General features: G+C 40.5%; 1 protein-coding gene across 1 annotated transcript in view; it reads left to right on the forward strand.

Moving 5' to 3' along the window:
- Positions 1-6,961: 6,961 nt before the first annotated feature.
- The window catches only part of LOC310707288 (cytochrome P450 2J5-like), a 49,415-nt gene continuing 34,213 nt past the window's right edge, over positions 6,962-22,163 (forward strand). Inside the window, exons 1-4 of the mRNA XM_083504300.1 lie at positions 6,962-7,160; positions 8,701-8,863; positions 19,967-20,116; positions 21,069-21,229. Coding sequence (XP_083360426.1) covers positions 6,993-7,160; positions 8,701-8,863; positions 19,967-20,116; positions 21,069-21,229 — 642 coding nt within the window. The 5' untranslated portion in view covers positions 6,962-6,992. The remainder of the gene's footprint in view (positions 7,161-8,700; positions 8,864-19,966; positions 20,117-21,068; positions 21,230-22,163) is intronic.

The following is a 22,163-nucleotide window of genomic DNA, read 5'->3' on the forward strand; positions in this document are numbered from 1 at the left end:
AGAATGTTTTTTCATTTTACTGTTGTTAGCCGCTCTTAGCTCGGCTTCGGCTGGGGAGGGCAGGATATAAATAAAGATGATGATGATGATGATGATGATTATTATTATTATTATCCTAAGCTGGCAGAGTTACGAGTTGGGAGAGAAAGGAGTCTGCACAGAACTTGGAGTGAATTTAGAGAGGAAAGCTATCAAACCTTTGGAATTTTTCTTGGAAAAAGAATGGAAGAAGTGCAAATGGAAGGGCTATTTTTTTCACAACCAAGATGGAAAATCACAGCAAACACAACGGGTTCAGGTTGTGTCCTTCAGAGCAGGAGAAATCAAGCTCACTCCCTCTTCCAAGTGACAGCCCTGGAGATATTTGAAGATGGCTCTCATATCTCCTCTCAGTCTCCTCTTCTCCAGGATAAGGATGGGCAGATATTTCTATCTTGGTCTGCCACCCTTTAAGCAGAAATGCTAGAAATCGACCCTGGAATTTTAAGCATGCAAAGACTCTTTGCATCTTTCCTCATGCCCTGCTCAGAATCAGTCTATCATTTTGAAGGTATTCAGTTGGGTGGGTGGGAGGGAAGAGTGAATTTAGAGTATAAGCTGTCATGTCAGAATGTCAGTATAAGCTCTCCTCTTGGGCTCAAGGGAGAGAAACATATTGCACTCATGAATTTATATGTAAATAATGCTTGTTGTTTAACTGTTGCCAGCCTGACAAGTAAAGATTTATCTTCACCTGTTTGTGTAAGACATTTTTTAAAATCACAAATAGCTAAAAAAGGTTATGGGCTCAGTCATGGCCAGCAGGTGGTGATGGAGAATGGCAAGAAGATTTTGAAGTCAATCCCAGAAACCAGCAACTCAGCACAGTAAAGGATATTTTTTGCAGATTTACCCCTTGATCCATGTCTGTTGAACTTCCTGGCACAACATAGTCTCAAAGTTTAGTTCATTAAATTTTACTCCTTTTTTTTACAGTTAATTAAATGTTTACTCCCCCCCCCCAAAAAAAACCTTTCATTGGTGATATTTTCCAATTCAAAATTCTGAATATGTGGCTTGTTTCCACTTTACACCTGTGAATTTCCACTTACAACACCTTCACTTGATAAGCCTTTTGTTAGTAAGCCAAACATTCCCTTCTCTTGAAGACAGGGAAGTCAAAAAACTTCATGCCAAAGCACACTAAGTGGTGTCTCAGTGCTTTTCGCAAGGAGAGCTGTAACTGCTGCTCTTTTAATCCTTTAGTCACGGGAGTCAGTCCTTCAAGAGGTAGGTTGTTGGCCTCCTCTAGCTATTCAGTTTCTGGGTCAGTACTCCAGAACTCTGGCGGCCTGTCGTTTCCCCTTCTGTTTGCACATACACGGTTACAGTTCAAATGTCTCCCGGGGACGGGGAGTTCTGACTGCTTGCTTAGGGCATCTTATGAGCTTTTCTAAACAAGTTTCTGGGCTCAGAAACCTACCCCCCTCCCTCCACCCCTTTGATGCTTCCAAAAAACCTCACACAACTATTTTTACACTGGATTTTTATCCAGACAAATTTCTTTCTTCTGCTTGTCACCCTACAATAAAAAAAAACACTGTAGAGCAGAAAGAGACCCCGAGGGTCGCCCAAGCCATCCCTCTGTAATGCAGGGAACGCCAACCAAAGCGTAGTAGTAGTAGTAGTAGTAGTAGTAGTAGTAGTAGTATAATGGTAGTAGTATAATAATTGAAGGCAAATTCCCATTTCTTCCTCAAACAATCTCTGCTGAAAGCCTTCAATGAACAAGTGTCCACAATCTGGTTAAGTGTTCCAGCAAAAGTGGATCATTTAACTTTTACCAGAATGCTATTCTTTCAGCTCGTATCACTGGTGATTACTACCTGTTCAATCTCTGGGATAGAAATTTCAAGGTTGGAGGTGTTCCAAGAAAACTCCTTGGATTCTTGACCAGGGAACGGTGAAGATATGGAGCAAATGAATTTGCCCTGGGCTGAATGAAACTTGCTGCTTGCAGTTTGCAAAGCACATTTCCAAAGCAACTTCCTCCTGAACACGTTATCATGTACAGAAAGCTGGCAAGACATTGTCATGTCTCCTGTTTCACAATTTTGGGGCTGGAAAAAAAATATATAAAGGTGTAAAACAGTTTGATTTTCTGAAACTCTCTGCAACAACACTGTCTCCTTCACTTGAGGTCTTCCCTGGACAACAAGCTTATTATGAGTCAGCAGTGTGATGTAATTACAAAAAAGCTAATGCTGTTCTAGGCTGCATCAGCAGATATATAATGTCCATAATATACCATTCTCATCTTGGGAAAAGTTATGGAGGGAAGATTTAAAATTCACATCATGCTGTACATGGAAAACTTTGTGAGAATGATGTATCGTTGGTATCTAACACCTACTAAATTAGCAAAAATGTATAGAACTGCTACAAATATTTGTTGGATATGTAAAGATAAAGAAGGCACCCTCCACCATACGTAGTGACCTGCAAGATAACAAAAGCATTTTGGGAAATGATATATAATGAGTTGAAAAAATATTTAAAATAACCTTTGTGGAAAAACCCAGAAGCGTTTTTACTAGGAATCTACGGTGCAGAAATATGAAAGGAGCAGAAACAACTTGGTATGCTACGACAGCAACGCCGATATTTTTGGATCTGAGAAGGAAAAAAGATAAAGTCCTTACCAGAGAGGAATGGTTGATAAAAATGATGGACTACGCCAAAATGGCAAAAATGATCAGAAAGATTAGAAACCAAGAAGGATAACTTTAATAAGGAATGGGGAAAATTTGTAAGTTCCCTTGGAGAACACTGTACACAATTAAAAACATTGGCAGCATTGTAACAACACTTGTAATGTAACAAGAACTATGGTAAGAATGGAATTTTAGGAGAAAATGGAGAACATTATATGATGCAGTTGAATGGAATCCATGGAATCTCAGCTCAGGGAATTCCAAGGATTCAGAGAATCATATATGTTTATGATTATGACTTTTATTTGAACGTGAATGTTAATTGTAAAATTGAACAATAATTTAAAAAATACAATGTGTTTAACTGAATTGCTTCTGTGATATGTATTGATCCAGCCCTGCTCTGGAGTCCCTTCCCACTCTACAATTCACTGGGACCCGGGGGAATGCCATGACCTAGAACCAAATGTAGAGACCCACTGGGGTAAGCACAGCATGTAGGCAATTTGGATCATACATTGCTTTCAGAGAGTGATTACAGTACTAATATTTCTGCTCCAAGTCAGTTTCTAAGAAGCACTGTCTTTGTCCTTCTCCACTGATGGTACTCTAACGTGGAGTCAGAGGCACTTTCCATCCACAACCCATCCCAAGAACCAGATTTACAAGGATTAAGAAGACCTGTGCCATTCAAGAAGGCCTGTAGCTGGCCACACTACCAAATCAACATGGCAAATTACAGTAGAATCTGATCTATAAGATGCAAGGCCAAAATGGAGGAGGTGCAATAATAATAATCAAAATATCTTTCAAACGCGGATGTCCTCCCCCACAATGAAGTAGTAACCATAGTCGTCATTAGTACAATCTCTGTTTCTCATTGGAACATAATGAACCATGAGTCAAGCACATATGTTATGGCCACAAGTCCATATGCCAGGGATCATTGAGGGTTTTGAGGCATGATGGCATGCACTGGCTGAACACCAAGGAATGGTGGGAAGTACGACCTGGGGAATTTCCAAGGGATGAAGACTGAGAGCCCAGGATTGGTGATCAGACAGGGACAGTGTGGGGCAGAGAAAAGTCCAGAAGCAGAAGCAGAGGCAGAAGTAGGAGATAGGAGAGGCCAAGAGGCAGAGATGAGTCAGGCTAGTGAAGGAGCCAGGGTGTCCCCCCTTCTGCTGCAACAAGCTCCCCTCTCCCGGTGTCTCCCAGGACCAGAAGAGGGATGAAGAGGGAGGAGCAGACAAGGGTGCATCAGTGGAGTCTTAGATAGCATGGAAAGGACCGGTGGAAGGAGGAGAGCTAAACAGCTGTGGGAAGGAGGGGATGTTCACCCTCCACAACCGCCTCATGGGGGCAAGACCTACTGAAAAGAGTTGCTGTGCCCTGGCACCTGTGAGCAGGCCTTGCTTCTTCTAATATTCTAATTATCCTAATAAGAGTTATCTTCTTCTTGTTGTTGTTGTTGTTTAGTTATTTAGTCGTATCCAACTCTTCGTGACCCCATGGACCCCATGAACTGAATTGTGTCTTTGATGTGTCTAGATCCAGCACTGCTTTGGAGGGTAGGACTCAAATCAGCGGTTTCATGTTACAAAAAATAAATAAATTCAGAAATAAATATATGAAAAACTTTCTGACAGTAAGAGCTGTTTGACAGTGGAATGGTCTCCCTTGGGAGATTGTGGACTCTCCTCCTTGGAGGTATTTAAGCAGAAGTTGGATGGCCATGTGTCGTGGATGTCTTTAGCTGAGATTCCAGCATTGGAGGGAGTTGGACTAGATGGCCCTCAGAGTCCCTACCCACTCTACAATTCACTGGGACCCGGGGGAATGCCATGACCTAGAACCAAATGTAGAGACCCACAGCATGTAGGCAATTCGGATCATACATTGCTTTCAAAGAGTGATTACAGTACTAATATTTCTGCTCCAAGTTAGTTTCTAAGAAGCACTGTCTTTGTCCTTCTCCACTGATGGTACTCTAACGTGGAGTCAGAGGCACTTTCCACCCACAACCCATCCCAAGAACCAGATTTACAAGGATTAAGAAGACCTGTGCCATTCAAGAAGGCCTGTAGCTGGCCACACTACCAAATCAACATGGCAAATTACAGTAGATTCTGATCTATAAGATGCAAGGCCAAAATGGAGGAGGTGCAATAATAATAATCAAAATATCCTTCAAACGCGGATGTCCTCCCCCACAATGAAGTAGTAACCATAGTCGTCATTAGTACAATCTCTGTTTCTCATTGGAACCTAATGAACCATGAGTCAAGCACATATGTTATGGCCACAAGTCCATATGCCAGGGATCATTGAGGGTTTTGAGGAATGGCATGCACTGGCTGAACATCAAGGAATGGTGGGAGGTACGACCTGGGGAATTTCCAAGGGATGAAGAATGTGAGCCCAGGGATTGGTGATCAGACAGGGACAGTGTGTGGCAGAGAAAAGTCCAGAAGCAGAAGCAGAGGCAGAAGTAGGAGATAGGAGAGGCCAAGAGGCAGAGATGAGTCAGGCTAGTGAAGGAGCCAGGGTGTCCCCCCTTCTGCTGCAACAAGCTCCCCTCTCCCGGTGTCTCCCAGGACCAGAAGAGGGGTGAAGAGGGAGGAGCAGAGAAGGGTGCATCAGTGGAGTCTTAGATAGCATGGAAAGGACCTGTGGAAGGAGGAGAGCTAAACAGCTGTGGGAAGGAGGGGATGTTCACCCTCCACAACTGCCTCATGGGAGCAAGACCTACTGAAAAGAGTTGCTGTGGCCTGGCACCTGTGAGCAGGCCTTGCTTCTTCTAATATTCTAATTATTCTAATAAGAGTTATCTTCTTCTTGTTGTTGTTGTTTAGTTATTTAGTCGTATCCAATTCTTCGTGACCCCATGGACCCCATGAACTGAATTGTGTCTTTGATGTGTCTAGATCCAGCACTGCTTTGGAGGGTAGGACTCAATTCAGCGGTTTCATGTTACAAAAAAAAAAAAAAAAAAAAGATTCAGAAATAAATATATGAAAAACTTTCTGACAGTAAGAGCTGTTTGACAGTGGAATGGTCTCCCTTGAAAGATTGTGGACTCTCCTTCCTTGGAGGTATTTAAGCAGAAGTTGGATGGCCATGTGTCATGGATACTTTAGCTGAGATTTCTGCATTGCATGGGGTGGGACGTGGTGGCCCTCAGGGTCCCCTCCAGTTCTACAATTGTACAATTCACTGGGACCCAGTTGAATGCCTAGAACCAAAAGTAGAGACCCACTGGGGTCAGCACAGCATGTAGGCATTTCGGATCATACATTGCTTTCACAGAGTGATTACAGTATGAATATTTCTGCTCTAAGTCAGTATCTAAGAAGCACAGAAATGTGTCTCTGTTAATTCTCCTTGACCACTCCTTGACTTTCTAGGTCATCAAGACGGCTTCTTCCACCCTTCCCCTCCACTGCAGGAGGAGGAAGAGCCTTCTACACACCCAAATGTTGTCAACATGGGTGGAGAAGGGGGATCGAATAGAAGTTGGCACTTATGCTCTTACCCATTGTTTCTCTAGGCTTCTATCTCTAAGCATTTTCTTCCCTGTTTAGAGATGGAAACCTTGACAAATAAAGAAGATTCAGAATCTTTGTGTAAATCAGGAATAAAGGGAGAACAAATATTTATAAGGAGTGAAATTATTCAGGGGTGTTACTCTTCCACTTCAAGCAGTGAATCACCAACTTTTTAAAGCCAATGAGCACATTTGGAATTTTGAATAAGGAGGGAATATATGAATTACCGGTAGTTAATTTAGTGTGGTGGGAACCATGCATTTGAGTTGGTCCCCACTCTCCCAGATGAGCCCCCTCCGAGGGAGAGGGAGAGAAGCAAAAAGGAATCAGAAAGAGAGAATGTCCACATGCACACTTTGCTTTTCCTAAGGGTCTGGGTTTCATATTCATTTTTTATTTAATGAACATTTGGTACAAAATTATTTCCCAAATATTTGTGTCACAAAATTGGTCTTAAGATAGCTTGGATTCTAATTACAATTTATATAGATCAAGCACCCTCTCATTTACGTGACTCATATAAGACTGATTATACTGTTCACTTGTATTACATGACTTGCAGTCACATTCCAAGGCTACTTGCAAATGGTGTCACACCCCTTTTTGCTTATTTGTTTTCAAAAACTGAGCATATAAAAACAGAGAGTACTGCTGATGTCTTTGAGGAAAGCAAAAACTCCTTAGAGACAGAGAGTTGAACCTGACCAGGCAACCTAGAAAGAATTAAGGAAAAAGAGAAGGCAAAAGAAGGATGGAGATACGGACACTTTTGATTGCTCTGCTGGTGGTTCTTCTGATTCTGCACTACCTGAAACAGCTCTGGTCACGCAGGCATTATCCCCCAGGTCCTCTCCAGCTTCCTCTCGTTGGAGCCATATGGAGGTTTGGATTGAAGATTCATGAAAATACTCTCGTTCAGGTACTTATTGCTTAGTAATAACTCAGTCTGATGTCAGCAATTATCTATTTCCCCCAACAATTATGATATTTAAACTTAAATAATAGCATGGGTTAAAATGGTAAATGCCATAAGCCTCTGTTGTCAGAAACTGTAAGCAATACAAATAATAGTAATAATATAAAGGATATTATTATTAATATTGAAAAGCACAAAACCATAAAAAGTTTAAAATGTGCATTAAAAACTACTGATCAAAAATATTTAATGTATACTGTTAAACTGAGGAAGGAGGAGAGAACATCCTCAAAGGAAGAATGGTTTGTGAAAATCTTGGAATATGCAGAGATGGCAAAAATTGATAAAAGATACAAATTTAGAATCTTTTAAAGAAGATTGGAAAACCTTAACGGTCTATATAAAAAGTTATTTCCCATATGCAAAGGCCACAGCGGGGTTTGAAGTGTAAGAAAACAGCAGAATATATTAAGAAACATGTTAGAGAGGATGAAATTAGATAAGACGGAACTTTAAAATGCAATTGTATGTAATTCAAGTTATAAACATTGATATTGAGTGAGTGGGAAGTCACTTGTTTTGTTGAATTGGAATATAATTGTTGAGTAACAAATGTAACTTTTTATATGGAAAAAAAGAATAAAATATTATTACAAAAAAAAGACTGACCACATAGGGCCTCAGTATTCATTCATGACAGCCTCTCAACAGGTACTAACCTGCATTTGCTATTCAATTTCTGAAGCCTGGGGACATTTTCATCATGTTTACTCCAACTAGAAGCACTTATAAAAAAACAATTTAAATACCACATTCTTAATGGTTCTCTGCAGTAAACTAGGGTTTCCATATTTTAGGAAACCACAAAAATTGTGGAACTTTTTCCATTGTGTTGCTATACATCTGGGTGCTACCTGACATTTTGCCTGAAACCTGACCCAGTGCTCTAGCCCAGCCTATGGCAACCTGTTACCCACCAGATGTTTTTGACTATGATGCCCATCTGCCCCAACGACCATGGCCAACAGTCAACAATGATGAGTCGCACTTCAAAAGCATCTGGTGGGCTACAATTTCCACATCCCTGCACACAAAATAATTGTGACAAGGTCCTATTCTGGTACAGGAGGGCTAATCACTATGAAGTGCCTCTGCTGCTCTGATCCTAGGCCGAGGCAACATAGACGGCAGAGAGTAAAATAATTAAATAATAAATAAATAGAATTGTATTTATATCCTGCCCTACCCAGCTGAAGCCAGGCTCAGAGCAGCTAACAACAATAAAAGCAACACAGCATTCTAAAATCAATTCATTCTAAAATCAATTCAAAATCTAATTAATGGCAACCATTGGGCTAGAGTTCTGTGAGGGTTGAAATGGAGGGAGGGAGGGGGAGGAGGGGGGAGAGATGATAGGAAGAGAACTGCACATAGTGAGAAGCTGCAGAGGTGAGGGAGACTGAAGCTCTCGTATTAAGTTGAAATATCCAACTGTATTTTTTGAATCCATCATTCCTCTCCTTTCTTTTGATCCAAATGGTAGCTGGAAAAGCAATATGGAAATATTTTCACCCTATGGGTAGGACATCTACCCATTGTAGTACTGTCTGGATTCCAAGTAGTGAAAGAAGCGCTCATTGACCACTCTGAAGAATTAGACGAGCGACCAGAGACTCCTTTCCTTAGGAACATGGCAAAAGGAAAGGGTAAGTAGTGAAGAATAAGAATTTCTACTGGTATTTTCCAAAGAGAAAACATTTAAAGGGCTGTCCAGAACAAAGGTTCTCTATTATTCTTGCACTGCAGGAACTGGGTTACCTAGGAGCGAACAGCTAGGGGCTGAGGTCTCTTCAGTGCCCCTCTAAAATATGTGAAGGGGCCTGTGTTGTAAATAAAAATATGCCCTTTTCTCTTATGGGGTATCCAAGAGCCCATATAGAGTCCTTACATAAGTTCCTTATTGGTAGGAGAAAATAACAGAGGCCAACCAGAGAATATTGAGAAGCAAAGCAGCTAGTAAGCTTGATCTTTATTGATCTGTTGCAACAGGGTGCTCCCCTCACACGCAGGAGAGGAAGAGGACCCCTTAAAATGCTGTGCCAGGGCTTATAAAGACTTTTGAAATTCCCATTCTCTAGATCAAGACCACCCCCAGAAACATTATGCATACATCACAGAAGGGGTGTAACCTAAGACCACCCCTCAGATACATCCCACCTACATCACAGAAATTTAAATGTTGTTTTTCTCTTGTCCTTGTTTATCTCCTGTCTGGCAAGTTACTTGATTGGATTGCCTGGGGAGCCTGGCCATTCTTTTGTAGTGGTAAAATACTTATTTCCTGGGCCAGGTCACAGGCTCACACCTTATTCAAACAGACATATCCTTGAGACAGGATTTGTGAGAAAAGAGACAATGGGGAGGCTTTTCCAGTTTAACCTTGCAGAGAAAGGATTTGGTCAGTTTAGGAATCAAAATTGTTCCAGGTTGGTCTTCCTGTGTTGATCTATGTATGTGCAGTTATGAACATTACCATATATCTAAGACCATAAAATTCCTATCACATTATCCCCCCTTTGGGGCTAGAATTTTTCTTAAAAAATTTTGCCCCACAAATAATAAAATTGTATGTTGTAAATGGATGTCTTTGTATAAATAACACATCTTTGCGTTTTGTGGCATTCTAACACTTTGGGAGAGACCATTTACTACTCAATAGTGCTCTATGCTTTACACCTAGAAGGAAGGTCCACTAATGACTGAAAAATGCAGTTGGTGTTTTGCCCTTCGCCATTTTTGTGTGTCTCTCAGGTGTCAAGCTAGTTCTTCTGTGGTCTCATACTGACATAGTGCTACAGCAACACATCCTGTTGAATCCCCTCGGGGCTTTCATTTAACCATGTCGCCTGGCATTCACCATAGCTGGCACAGGTTTGGACATCGCATGAGAGAGATGTCTTTGCCTTGGCCTTTCTATGGGATTTTATTATAGGCTGTGGTCTTGCACTCATGGGAAGTTGCTCACTTGGACCAAAAAGCTAATTGCAGCCTGGATACACTTGCCCAATTCAAACTGAGTCCAATTTGAATTTTTCTTGCCCCATGGTTCTCAACTTTTCAAACCAATCTGTTAAAAGAAAACCATTCTTAAAAGGGCACTTTGTCCAAATAAGTCAATTTAACTCTATAAGGGATCATTCCTGCTAAACCAAAGCATATGCACCTTCATGTACCTGGTGTTTTATGGATCCAGAAGCTTGTCCTTGGCAAAACGAGGTTTAGCACATTTTAAAATGGGTAGGGAAGGTTGGCAGAGTGCCAGGTGGGACAACGAAATGTGGTTATAAATTGAGCTAAACATTGGACTACACAATAGTATGAGCTATTAGAAAGTATAAAATGCATGAGAATTCTCCATTGGTGTGTAAGCCATAAGACATTAAACATAAAAACAGTTACACACAAAACATTGCCTCCCTTTGTGGAAATCACACTGTCAGACACATTTCAACATTCTTACATAACACATAATATAAAACAACTAATTAAATATAAAAACAGTTACACACAAAAAAATCCCCCCCCCCTTTGTGGAAATCACACTGTCAGACACATTTCAACATTCCTACATAATAACACATAATACAAAACAAACTAATTAAATATCAGTTGCATATCTTGACACAATTGTGATCTTTTACGTATGTATCTTTTGAATCCTGGAGCACAGAGGCTTGAGGTTCAAGTGAAAAAAAATGTCCTTGCAATTCAACTCCACCCTCCTTTGTCAGCCCCACTCCCCCGTCAGTCTATATCCTTTGAAAGAGATAGCTGTGGGCATTTTGAAAACTCTGGTGTCTGCTGTTGCAGGTCTTGTGATGGCGAAGAACTGAGTTGAGGGGTTGTTGCTGCTTTTCATCATTGCACATCTGTAGAAGTGATATCCTGTAAGGGAGCAGGGTTTTTTGGGGGGGCTTAAAGGACAGAGTTAGAAAAAGGAAGGAGCAAAGGCCCCCTCCAAGAAAATCTCATTGAGTTATTAGCTGCAAATAATAAAATCTTAGCATGTTAAGAATTTTACTCATTTTAATATTATTATCACATTTCCATATAATTACTGTTACTATCTGCTAAGTTTGTTTGCTTTCTTTCACTTAATAAAAAATTACTCCACATGTAGAGAAAGAGAACTGTAAAAAATACAAGAAAGGTTAAAAAATAAAAAGAGAAAGCAAAAAATTAGATTACCAGTTAGATGAAAACGGACTTGACACAAAGACATCAGATTCAGAAAAGAACGATTATTAAATAATACAAAGATATTATCAAAAACCGCACAGATTAATACTGGACTGAAAAAAATGGGGGGGGGAATGGGGAAAAAACTTAAAATTCACCATGTGCTATCTGATAAAAGAACTTCATGAAACTGACTTTCAACATGTGATGAACATGTCCCCAAAGTAAAACACACACACACAAAATGACCTATGAGGAACCAAAAATAAATAAATGCTAAGACACACAATTAATAAGAAACCTGAAGTAACCTGAAGTAATCTGTTTTGGCATTCTAACATCCCAAATGAAAATAAAAGAGTGTTCCTTGATGTGACAACATCGGCTGTAATGTTAATAGCGGAATACTGGGAAATGAGTTAATACCAAGAAAAAATGAATGGCAATTTAAAGTTGTGCAAGTACCTTGCACTAGCCAAAATGACAGAATTAATAAGAAATGCTCAGGCAAAAAGGTAAACAAATAGCATTCCACAAACAATGTTTGGTTGTGCTTCAATTAATTTCATATATATAATGGAAGAACTGATTTTAATAAACGAAAACAGATTATTTGTAACCTAAAAATAATGTCAAAGCCACAAAGAGATAGAGGGAAGTCACTAACATAGCAGGGATTCAGACTTGTTTTGCTGAACAGAAAGAAAGTGACTGTTTGGCTTTAAGGGAAGAAAGAAGAAAAGAAATACAATTGCAATTACTTTTTATAGAGTATTTAAATCACTTTTTGCATCCCCTCATTATCATTTGTGCTGTGGGAGAAAAGAAAGGACATTTTGTTAGGTTCCCATATCCTGCTGAAAGGGAAAATTATTTCATGTGAGAGGTCTGTCAGGAAATGCTGTTCCTAAAATGCATAGGCATATACACACACACACCAAAAATTTTTTTAATAAAATTTAAATTCCATTGGGGAGGCGAACCCTTTTGTCTTACGTAGCCCCTGGAGCAAAAGACACATTAAGGGTGATTTCCCTCAATGGTTCCAAGTTTTACATAAGGAAATTTGGATAGATTTCTCCCTGCAGCCCAAGCTCTCCAAACCTTCTCTCTCCCCCCTCCTTTCTCTCGCTCTCTCTTTTTTGTAAGCTGATCTAGCCTCTGTGCATGTGCAGAGTTCATGTCTCAGCAAACCTTTTATACCATTGAAAATGTTGCATCTTTTGGCTAAATTAGAATAAGGAAGGGAAGGGTAAGGAGTAGATTTAAAAAATAGGGTTAGATTTTAAAACAAAAAAGAGAAACTCAGCAATTCAAGTATTCACCAAAGCTAGCAATTTCAGCCCAAGCAAAAGGGACTGCTTCCTTTATGTACAGGAAAGGGCTATCATTATTGGTCATATTATTGGTCATTTTATCTGGTCATTCGCGGAACAATCAACCGCTCCCTTATTCATGAGTAAAAATGGCCAGAGAGTCAGAATTCATAGGATTTTTTAACATTCTCAGTCATTTCAGCCTTACCATTTGCAGACAAAAAATTTTTCCTGCCCTTTATTTACAGGATTGGTCAAGGCGCCTATGTATTTGTATGTGCTGAAACTTTGAATTGACTTTGAAATCTGATTTTTAAATAGTAGACAAAATGATAAAAACTGTAATCACTCAAATGCTTGATATTACCAGCTGTGCTTCAAAAACATCACGGCTTCACCTCGCACCTTTTAAAACTAAAGAGCAAAGCTAGGCTGAATTTCAACTCCATCACCACACCAGAATTTAAGAATTACCCTCCAATGCTTGCAGACACATGTCCTTCCACACAGCCACAAATTGGGAGAGTTGAAAGGGACCCTGGGGTCATCTAGTCCAACCCTCCAAAATATAGGGTTCACAGCAAGATTTCGCAGCAAGATTTGTACTACCAAAGAGACATACACATTTAAGTACAGATTTACAACTGGGAAAGGAAACATCTATGCTCCTATCATGTACTAAGGAAGAGGAAAATAAAAGTACCCAACTTTACACAGAACCCTTTTAGCAGATCTTGAGATAGTTTGAGTGAGTTTGCTTCCTTAGACTAAATGCAAGTTCCTATAGAAATGATATTTAAAGGAAGATTGAAGTGAACAGTTTTTTTTTTCTAAGATAGGGAGAGGATCTTTTATAAAGCAAAGTTAGTTCAATTGATATAACCACTCACAAATAATTAAAACAGACATAGATTTGATTTAAAAGGAATACAAAAGTGAACAATTTTTCCTGAACTTGCAGAGGAATAGTAAGTCTAATCTATGCCCCCCCCCCTCTTGCAGTTTCCTTTAAAGGAAGCTTACTCAGGAGTAAATTTACTTGGCACAGAAGTAAGAAGGAGAAGAAAAAAACCCTGAAAGAGACAGAATGAAACAGGGGGGGGGGGCATTTTCTAAAAAAAGAGGCCAGGAAGTCTTATAGAAACTGATATCAGGAGCCTTACAATAACTCTTCTGTCCAACCAAATCAAAGTTAAAACTGGACTCAGATATTTTTCTTAGAAGGAACACCATACTTTCATAGGCATATGCTTAATGAAATACATACACTGCATTTTAGCTTGAGAGAGCAGTTGGCTCAACTAGGCTTTTGCAGCAGAAACATTAGGTTAACTTCACATTCCAAAATAGACTGGAACACAGGTGTACTCACAAACTCAAAAGTTACAACACAACACCATTTACCATTAGACTTAAAATCACCCTCCTCACTTAAACTTGAGGAAGGAGGTGGGGTAATCCTCCTTTCAGAACACAAGTAGCACGTATACAGGATTTTACCACTTGGGAGGAAAACTCTCTTTTAGAGCCTCTCTCAAATAACAAACATTTGCACACTTCATTCTCCATTTTGTCTTGTTTAAGATTGATAAGGCTCAACATGGCTTCCTTAGATTTAGAATTGGAGCAAGCTTGCATTTTTATTTTTATTTAGATGGCACATTTAAGATAAGCAGCTGCTGGATGTGTTACCTAAGTACAATTTAAACACAGGAAAAACGTTTCTTAAACACAAATTAAAGGGGACTGTCAGAGTCCAGGCGGGAAGTAAGCACCAATTGGGCTTCTTTCACGCCAGGGGTCTGAGGACTATTTTTCTTTTGATTGAGGTGCACCCATTTTCAATTAAAAGGGGTTTGGACCTGGGCAAAACTCTGAAGGGTCCGGAAAAGGGGAAACCTGGACAAAACTCCGAGGGGGAAACCTGGGGATACCTGGTCAAAACTCCAAAGGGGAACCTGGGGATACCTGGCCAAAACTCCGAAGGGGAAACCTCTCTCACTCAATATCTGTTCTGGAACCCACAGCAACCTCCCTGCCTTTTACAATCTAACTCAGAGTCTCTACTGAACGCATGCACGCTTGCAATGCCAGATTGAGACTCTGGAATACGAAAGATGGAAAGGAATTCAGTGCCCTTGCGTTCTCTGTTCACAGGTCATTTCTAACAAAGATCGCCATGGCAGAGGTGCGGCTGCGCTGGGAGTTATAGTTTTGGGAATTATAGTTTTCAGTGCAGAAGAAATTGCACGACCTTTCTGGGCAAAACTCCGAAGGAATAGGTCGGCATAAAGAATTAAGTGGAAGAAATCACACACAACCTTGTGCCTGGGCATACTCCGAAGGGCTAGGGCTGGTGTTGAGATCAAGAGGACAGAAAGGAGGAGAAGGCAGTTTTTCAAGAGTTAAAGTGAGGAAAGAAGTAAGGATTTGAGAAGTATAGGTTTGCTGTGGTTTGCAGAATCCCACCCCACTACCCATTTTCCCTACTCATACTCACTTCGCAAGCGCTATCTTGGTGATCCCGGGATCTCTTGACTGGTTGTTTAAGGCCGGCCTGATCAAGCGTTGCTTCCTCTGGTTAGCCCCGCTGAACCTCCAGTTATTTCCAGACCCTGGGACCGATGGAGGACTGGCTATTCCTCCTGGCAAACTGCCTGGTGCACGCTGGATAACCAGCCCTTCCTCGCCTCCAGAATCCGGGTAACCAAAAGTCCCTTCGTGCGTGGTCACCATCTGTTGTAAATAAAAATATGCCCTTTTCCCTTATGGGGTATCCAAGAGCCCATATAGAGTCCTTACATAGGTTCCCTATTGGTAGGAGAAAATAACAGAGGCCAACCAGAGAATATTGAGAAGCAAAGCAGCTAGTAAGCTTGATCTTTATTGATCTGTTGCAACAGGGTGCTCCCCTCACACGCAGGAGAGGAAGAGGACCCCTTAAAATGCTGTGCCAGGGCTTATAAAGACTTTTGAAATTCCCATTTTCTAGATCAAGACCACCCCCAGAAACATTATGCATACATCACAGAAGGGGTGTAACCTAAGACCACCCCTCAGATACATCCCACCTACATCACAGAAATTTAAATGTTGTTTTTCTCTTGTCCTTGTTTATCTCCTGTCTGGCAAGTTACTTGATTGGATTGCCTGGGGAGCCTGGCCATTCTTTTGTAGTGGTAAAATACTTATTTCCTGGGCCAGGTCACAGGCTCACACCTTATTCAAACAGACATATCCTTGAGACAGGATTTGTGAGGAAAGAGACAATGGGGAGGCTTTTCCAGTTTAACCTTGCAGAGAAAGGATTTGGTCAGTTTAGGAATCAAAATTGTTCCAGGTTGGTCTTCCTGTGTTGATCTATGTATGTGCAGTTATGAACATTACCATATATCTAAGACCATAAAATTCCTATCACACCTGGCTCCGCCAAAGTTCATGGCAATTGCCATTCTAATGGTGGGCGTGAGCCACATCATGTAACTGATCATGCGAGGTGGGACTCACTTGCCCCCTTTGAGGCATTCTCAAAGTAAAGGAAGGATTGAACTCTGATTAATAAGAATACACACAGAGGCTTGAACCAGCAAGATTCTGGGAAGGGTGCACATAATAATCTCTCCATGTCTCCACCCCTCAGCCCAGGTCATTTTATTCACAAAAGAACTTTTTCAGAGTGTTCGTAAGAACCAATCATATTTCTTCTGAACATTTCAACAAACCCCATGTAGGGAAAAGGTAAACTACCAAAACTAATTAAGCACACAGAACTACAAAGGAGTACATTTGGCAACCCCGGGAGGTGATAAACAAGCAATATACATGATAAGAAGGATGGCCAGGAGGACAGCGATCATTATCACCTTTATGTGAAACCTGTTTCCTGGCCCTAAGATTAACATCCTAAGATTAACATATCAGAAAAGCTACATCAAAGAAGTTTGCCCACTGTCTTTGATGACCCAGAAGCCTGCCTGTCTAAGCAACTGGGCTGTGTATGTGACTTGTGAAGAGAGAGAAATGGGCAGTAGAGGAACAGTAGAGGAAATGGCCAGAGATGCAGGCGGTTGTGGGATTTGATCAGAAATTATTGTCAATGTATCAAACCCAGTCAACACAATGCATTCATCGTGGACACAATGGCTTGATGCATATTTTATAATTCCTCATAGTAATCCCACCTGACCCCACACTCTGGATATTTGCACTCCTACACCCTTCCTGATATTTTATTCAAGTTGGCACCCTGATGGATTGCAACTAGCAAGATTCAACTGCAGGTAGAAGTTTGTTGCCTGTTGTAATGCATTTACTATCCTGGCCCTCAGTGCTGGATGAAGAGCTTGAACTCTGAGTTCTTTCTGCTGAAGGTTTTGACGCCTACATCAGATTGGTACCTTGCCAAGGCACAGGTTAAAAGAAGTGGCAATTCCATAAGAGGGAAAGATACCCATATTAAATACCAGATGACTTTTGGAGACTGGTGCCTGCATTGGCTGGATGAGGTGGCGGACTGGATGAGGGCCAATAAAGTGAGTCTGTATCCTGGTAAAATGGAGGTATGGTGGGTGGAGTCTAGATAATTGTTCAGTTTACTGCTATGGATGGGGTTGAACTCCCCCTGAGAGAACAAGTTCATAGACTAGGGGTGCTCCTGGATAAATCTTGGCTGCTAGAGGCCCAGTGACCTTAATGCCTTCTACCAGCTTCAGCCAGCAAGGCAGCTTTGGCTAGTAAGACAGCGAAAGTAGTTTCTGGATCAGGATAGCCTAACTACTGTCATCCATGTGCTGGTTATCTCTAGGCTGGATTACACAATGTGCTGCATTTGGGGCTGCCCTTGAAGCAGCGTCTGGCAAAAAATGCAGTGGCTTGACTGCTCATGGGGGCAGGACATAGCCAGCATGTTATGCCACTGGCTGACAATTAGCTAAGTTCAAGGTGCTGGTTGAACAAAGAGCCTATAAAACTTGAGATCAATATATCCCTTCCAATAAGCTTTTCTGTTGAAATCTTTCTCAGTTTTGCTTCTTTTCAGCCCTCGGTTCCTCTGGGAGGATGAGCGGGATATAATTGTAATAATAAATACAGTCAAACCTCAGATCTCGAATGCCTCCATTTTGGAACTTTTCGGCTCCCAAACGTCAAAAACCTTGGAAGTAAATGCTCATTTCTTTTTAATGTTTTTTGGTAGCCGAATTCGGTAAGCCGAATTTGGTAGTCTAACGCAGCCTCCACTTGAGTGCAGGAAGCTCCTGCAACCAATCGGAAGCCACCACTCAGTTGAACGGATTACGTTCAACAACACAGGTTTGACAATTACAATAATAATAATATGGTATTGGCCCGAATATAAACCGCACCCACCATTGATGCACTACAGTCTTGTCAAGAATATGCACCCTCAATAAAAGCCCCATCTGGCGGGACCAGTAGAAGTAGTAACTGGTTGACATCACACATTATATCCTTAAAAACAGTGCAGCAAAATTGGCTGAATTGAGTTTGTTTGTTTGTTTGTTTGTTTGTTTGTTGAAGCTTTTCAGCATACTAACTAATCTAAATAAATAACAAAAACAAAAAAGGAAGAGAGAGAGAGACAGAGGAATGCCAAGCCCTCTCTCAAAGGTATGTCTTAACTCTTGTCTCACACAGAAGGGAGTGGACCCTCCCAGCTCTCACCTGGGTGCTTCCCTTTCTTCCCCCAGTCTCCCACCCTGGGAGATCTTTCCTTCTCTGCCTGTCACACAGGCCAGCAATCACCTTCATGTGTGTACCCTCATTAACCCAGGGCAGAGGACATCACAAAACAAAACAAAACATAAGCAAAAGCAAAATAGCTAAAAGAAGACAAAAATAATAATTAAAATGTGAAGAGTGAAAGAGAGAAATAAATAAAGACAACTTCTGATTCTTCGTCTGTAAATTATATTTATTCATAATATTTTAGGTGTTCATTCCAGTGTGATATCCAACTGTTTTCCAGGATAATATCCAGCTGTTCCTTGTTCTGCTAGGTCAGGGGTCTGCAACCTGCGGCTCCGGAGCCGCATGTGGCTCTTTTACACCTTTGCCGCGGCTCCGGGGCAGATACTAGCGAGGGGAGGAGGCACATTTTGCACCCCGACACTCCCTACTGTGGCGGGCGCTGTACTGGCTGTGACGTCGCATGGGGGCAGTGTGTGTGTTAGTCACGCACCGTCCCGACGTCACCTTCCCGCCCGCTGTCAGATCGGAGGGCAGCGGCGCGCATGCAGGTCTATATTTGTTTTAAATGTCGCAATGGTTTTGCGGCTCCCAGTTTTTTTTTCTTCGGAAACGGGTCCAAGTGGCTCTTTTTGTCTTAAAGGTTGCAGACCCCTGTGCTAGGTGAACATCATCAGCCCCAGACATCGCTAAGTGTCAAGAATAGTCCTCTTCCAATCTTGTTTGATGACTTTATCTCTCCCCCCCCAATTCCAACCATTGCTCCATGTTTAAAAACAATAAATCATTCATTTTTATTTAAACACGAAACTTTCCGCTATAGTCATATATTTAAAAAATAATCTGTTATGTACTGAGTTGAATAGGATCCAAAATGCAGCAGTCTGATTGGTCCTAGAACAATAGGATCCAAAATGCAGCAGTCTGATTGGTCCTAGAGCAATATGATCCAAAATGCAGCAGTCTGATTGGTCCTAGAATAATGCAGCAGTATGATTGGTCCGCAGGAGCCACCCAATCCAGCTCCAGGTGGAAGTGAATCCACAACCTGATTGGCCTACAGGAGAATCCCGGAATTAGCCAATCACGTGCAGCCTATTGTGTAAATAATGTATATAAAGCAGATATTTTGGGGGAACTTTCATTCCTCCTCACCACTATGAGCTGAATAAAGGGCATGAAATCCACTCTCGATTCCGAGTATATTTCATAATCCATAGTTATTTACTTGTATATTCATTATTTTACACCCATTTTGATTTTTTGCGATCCCATTTCCTGTAGGAAAATTTAGCAAGAGGGGGGAAAAAGAACTTCCGTTTCCACCACTTCCAATTTTCCCAATAGTGTCACTAGAAGCTTGATGGAATTTCCCTCTAAATTCCATCCAATTTGTACCCAGAATCCTTTCTGCATCATCTTGTAATTCTTTGCTGTAGAGAGACTAAGCAGCTCTTACATGCAAAGGCATGAATCATTGTTTGTTCTGAGATGGAAACTTTTTACATTGATATCTGTAAATAATAATTTCTCATTGATTTTCCATAGGTATTGTATTGTCAAATGGTCACACCTGGGGGCAACAGAGACGCTTTGGTGTAGTTACTATGCGCAAGCTGGGACTGGGGAAGAAAGGCATGGAGCACCAAGTAGCAGAGGAGGCTCATCAGCTTGTGGAGGTTTTTGCACGTTCAAAGGGTATGTGATGCTAAGTGATGGTGCGGAGCTGGCATATGGAGATATATTTGTGTGTTTTTTTTAAGTAATATTTATTAGAGTTTCAAAAGATACAAAAAAGCAAAAAGAAGAAAAGAAAGCACAAAAGAATTCAACCTTTAGAGTCTCATTTTCAATAACTTCTTTCTACGACTTCCCCTCACCTCCCCTTCTTGTATTCCAAATCCAAATATTTATCCAACAAGTTCTTATCTCTAATTTATTAACCTTAATTTGTTATTATGTTTATTTATATTAAATTTTAACCCTTAATTCATTATTATATTTAGTTCAATTTGTATATCAACTTTTAATTTGTATACCTTAATCATTTATAAAAAACTTTTTCTAAGGTTGACCCTATTTCCCTTCCACGAATTCCCCATTCTTATAGTGATAACGACATAAAATTTAACACAGAATAAAAAAGATCAGGCCCCCTGTGGATTTCCAAACCCCACCCTTCTCTCCCCGGTTTCAATCCCAAACCATAGTCCATTAGTCCATCTATTTAGCCTGGTGACCTCACGTCCGAGGCTCTTGAATCTCTCTCAGTCCCTTTCTTCCGGCTTCTTTGAGAGTCCCTTATGTTTAACACCCAATCTCGAAGGGGCATTCTCTCTATAATGTCCATGTTCCTTCCAACCAGGCCTCCTTGTTTAAAGGTGGAGCTCAAGTTCTGTTTCTTAAGTCCAAATACCCCAAAAGCTCCAGCTTCCACCTTGATCAGATTTATAACCATCTTGGCAGGCCTCCGGCTCTCACATATGGAGATATATTTGTGTACTACCTGTGTCCATTTTAGAAAAGAATGTGATATGTTTTTCTTGGTTCCTAATGGATATCCCAGCAGTTTCTCTTGGCCACCATGAAATCCCACTCTCAGTATGAACAGGAGCAGCTGAACTAACATTAGTATAATTTTATTTTGCAGGACAGCCACTTGATCCCTCCATGCCCATCACTAATTCAGTCTCCAACGTGATATGTGCTGTGTCTTTTGGGCACCGGTTTGCTCTTGAGGATGAACAGTTCCAGAAGCTGATAGAAGCCATGGATTTTGTCCTAAAATTTATAGGAAGCTTCGTTCATGCTGTGAGTAGTCATTTTCATATATATACACACATATACACACACACACATTTTTATTGATTTTTTTAACATATTTGTTTCAACAGTCATACAACATATCTTCTCATTTTATACAATCTTGTAGACTTCCGTCAACACCTCTGATGATTTTCCATTCTTTATCACTTATTCTGCATTTCTTAATTTCTATATTACCTACATTTAATTGTCCTTAACTATATTTCTCTTCATAAGCTGTCTTGCAGTATTTCAAATAATCCACTTTACAAAACTTCTTGCAGTCCTACTAGCGTAATCTATTCATCACAATTACTTTTCATATAATTCATATATTTACTCCAGTCTTCTAAGAATCTCTGATCCCCCAGGTTTTGAAACCTTCCTGTAAATTTATCTAATTCTGCATAGTCCATCAACTTCATCTTCCATTCTTCTTTCGTTGGTAGTTCTTCTTGCTTCCATTTTTGTGCCAATAATATTCTTGCTGCTGTCATTGAATATAAAAACAACTTACAATCCTGTCTATTTATATCATCTCCTACAATGCCAAGTAAAAATGCTTCTGGTTTCCTAATAAATGTATATTTCAAAATCTTTTTCATCTCATTATGTATCATTTTCCAGAGGTTTTTCACTTTTTTTACTTTCCCACCACATGGGATAAAAAGTTCCTTCCTTTTCTTTACATTTCCAACATTTATTACTTACTTTATACTTTTTACCTAATTTTACAGGGGTAATATACCACCTCAACATCATTTTCATCACATTTTCTTTTAAAGCATTGCATGCAGTAAATTTCCATAGTTTTTCCCAATCTTTCAATTATATATTATATTCAAAGTCTTTGGCCCAACGTATCATAACCAACTTTACCTCCTCATCTTTCAAGTGCCATTCAAGCAGCAATTTATAGGTTTTAGACAAATTTTTATAC

The sequence above is a fragment of the Podarcis liolepis genome (genome assembly GCF_965112155.1).
Source record: "Podarcis liolepis genome assembly, chromosome: 5".
NCBI lineage: Eukaryota > Metazoa > Chordata > Lepidosauria > Squamata > Lacertidae > Podarcis > Podarcis liolepis.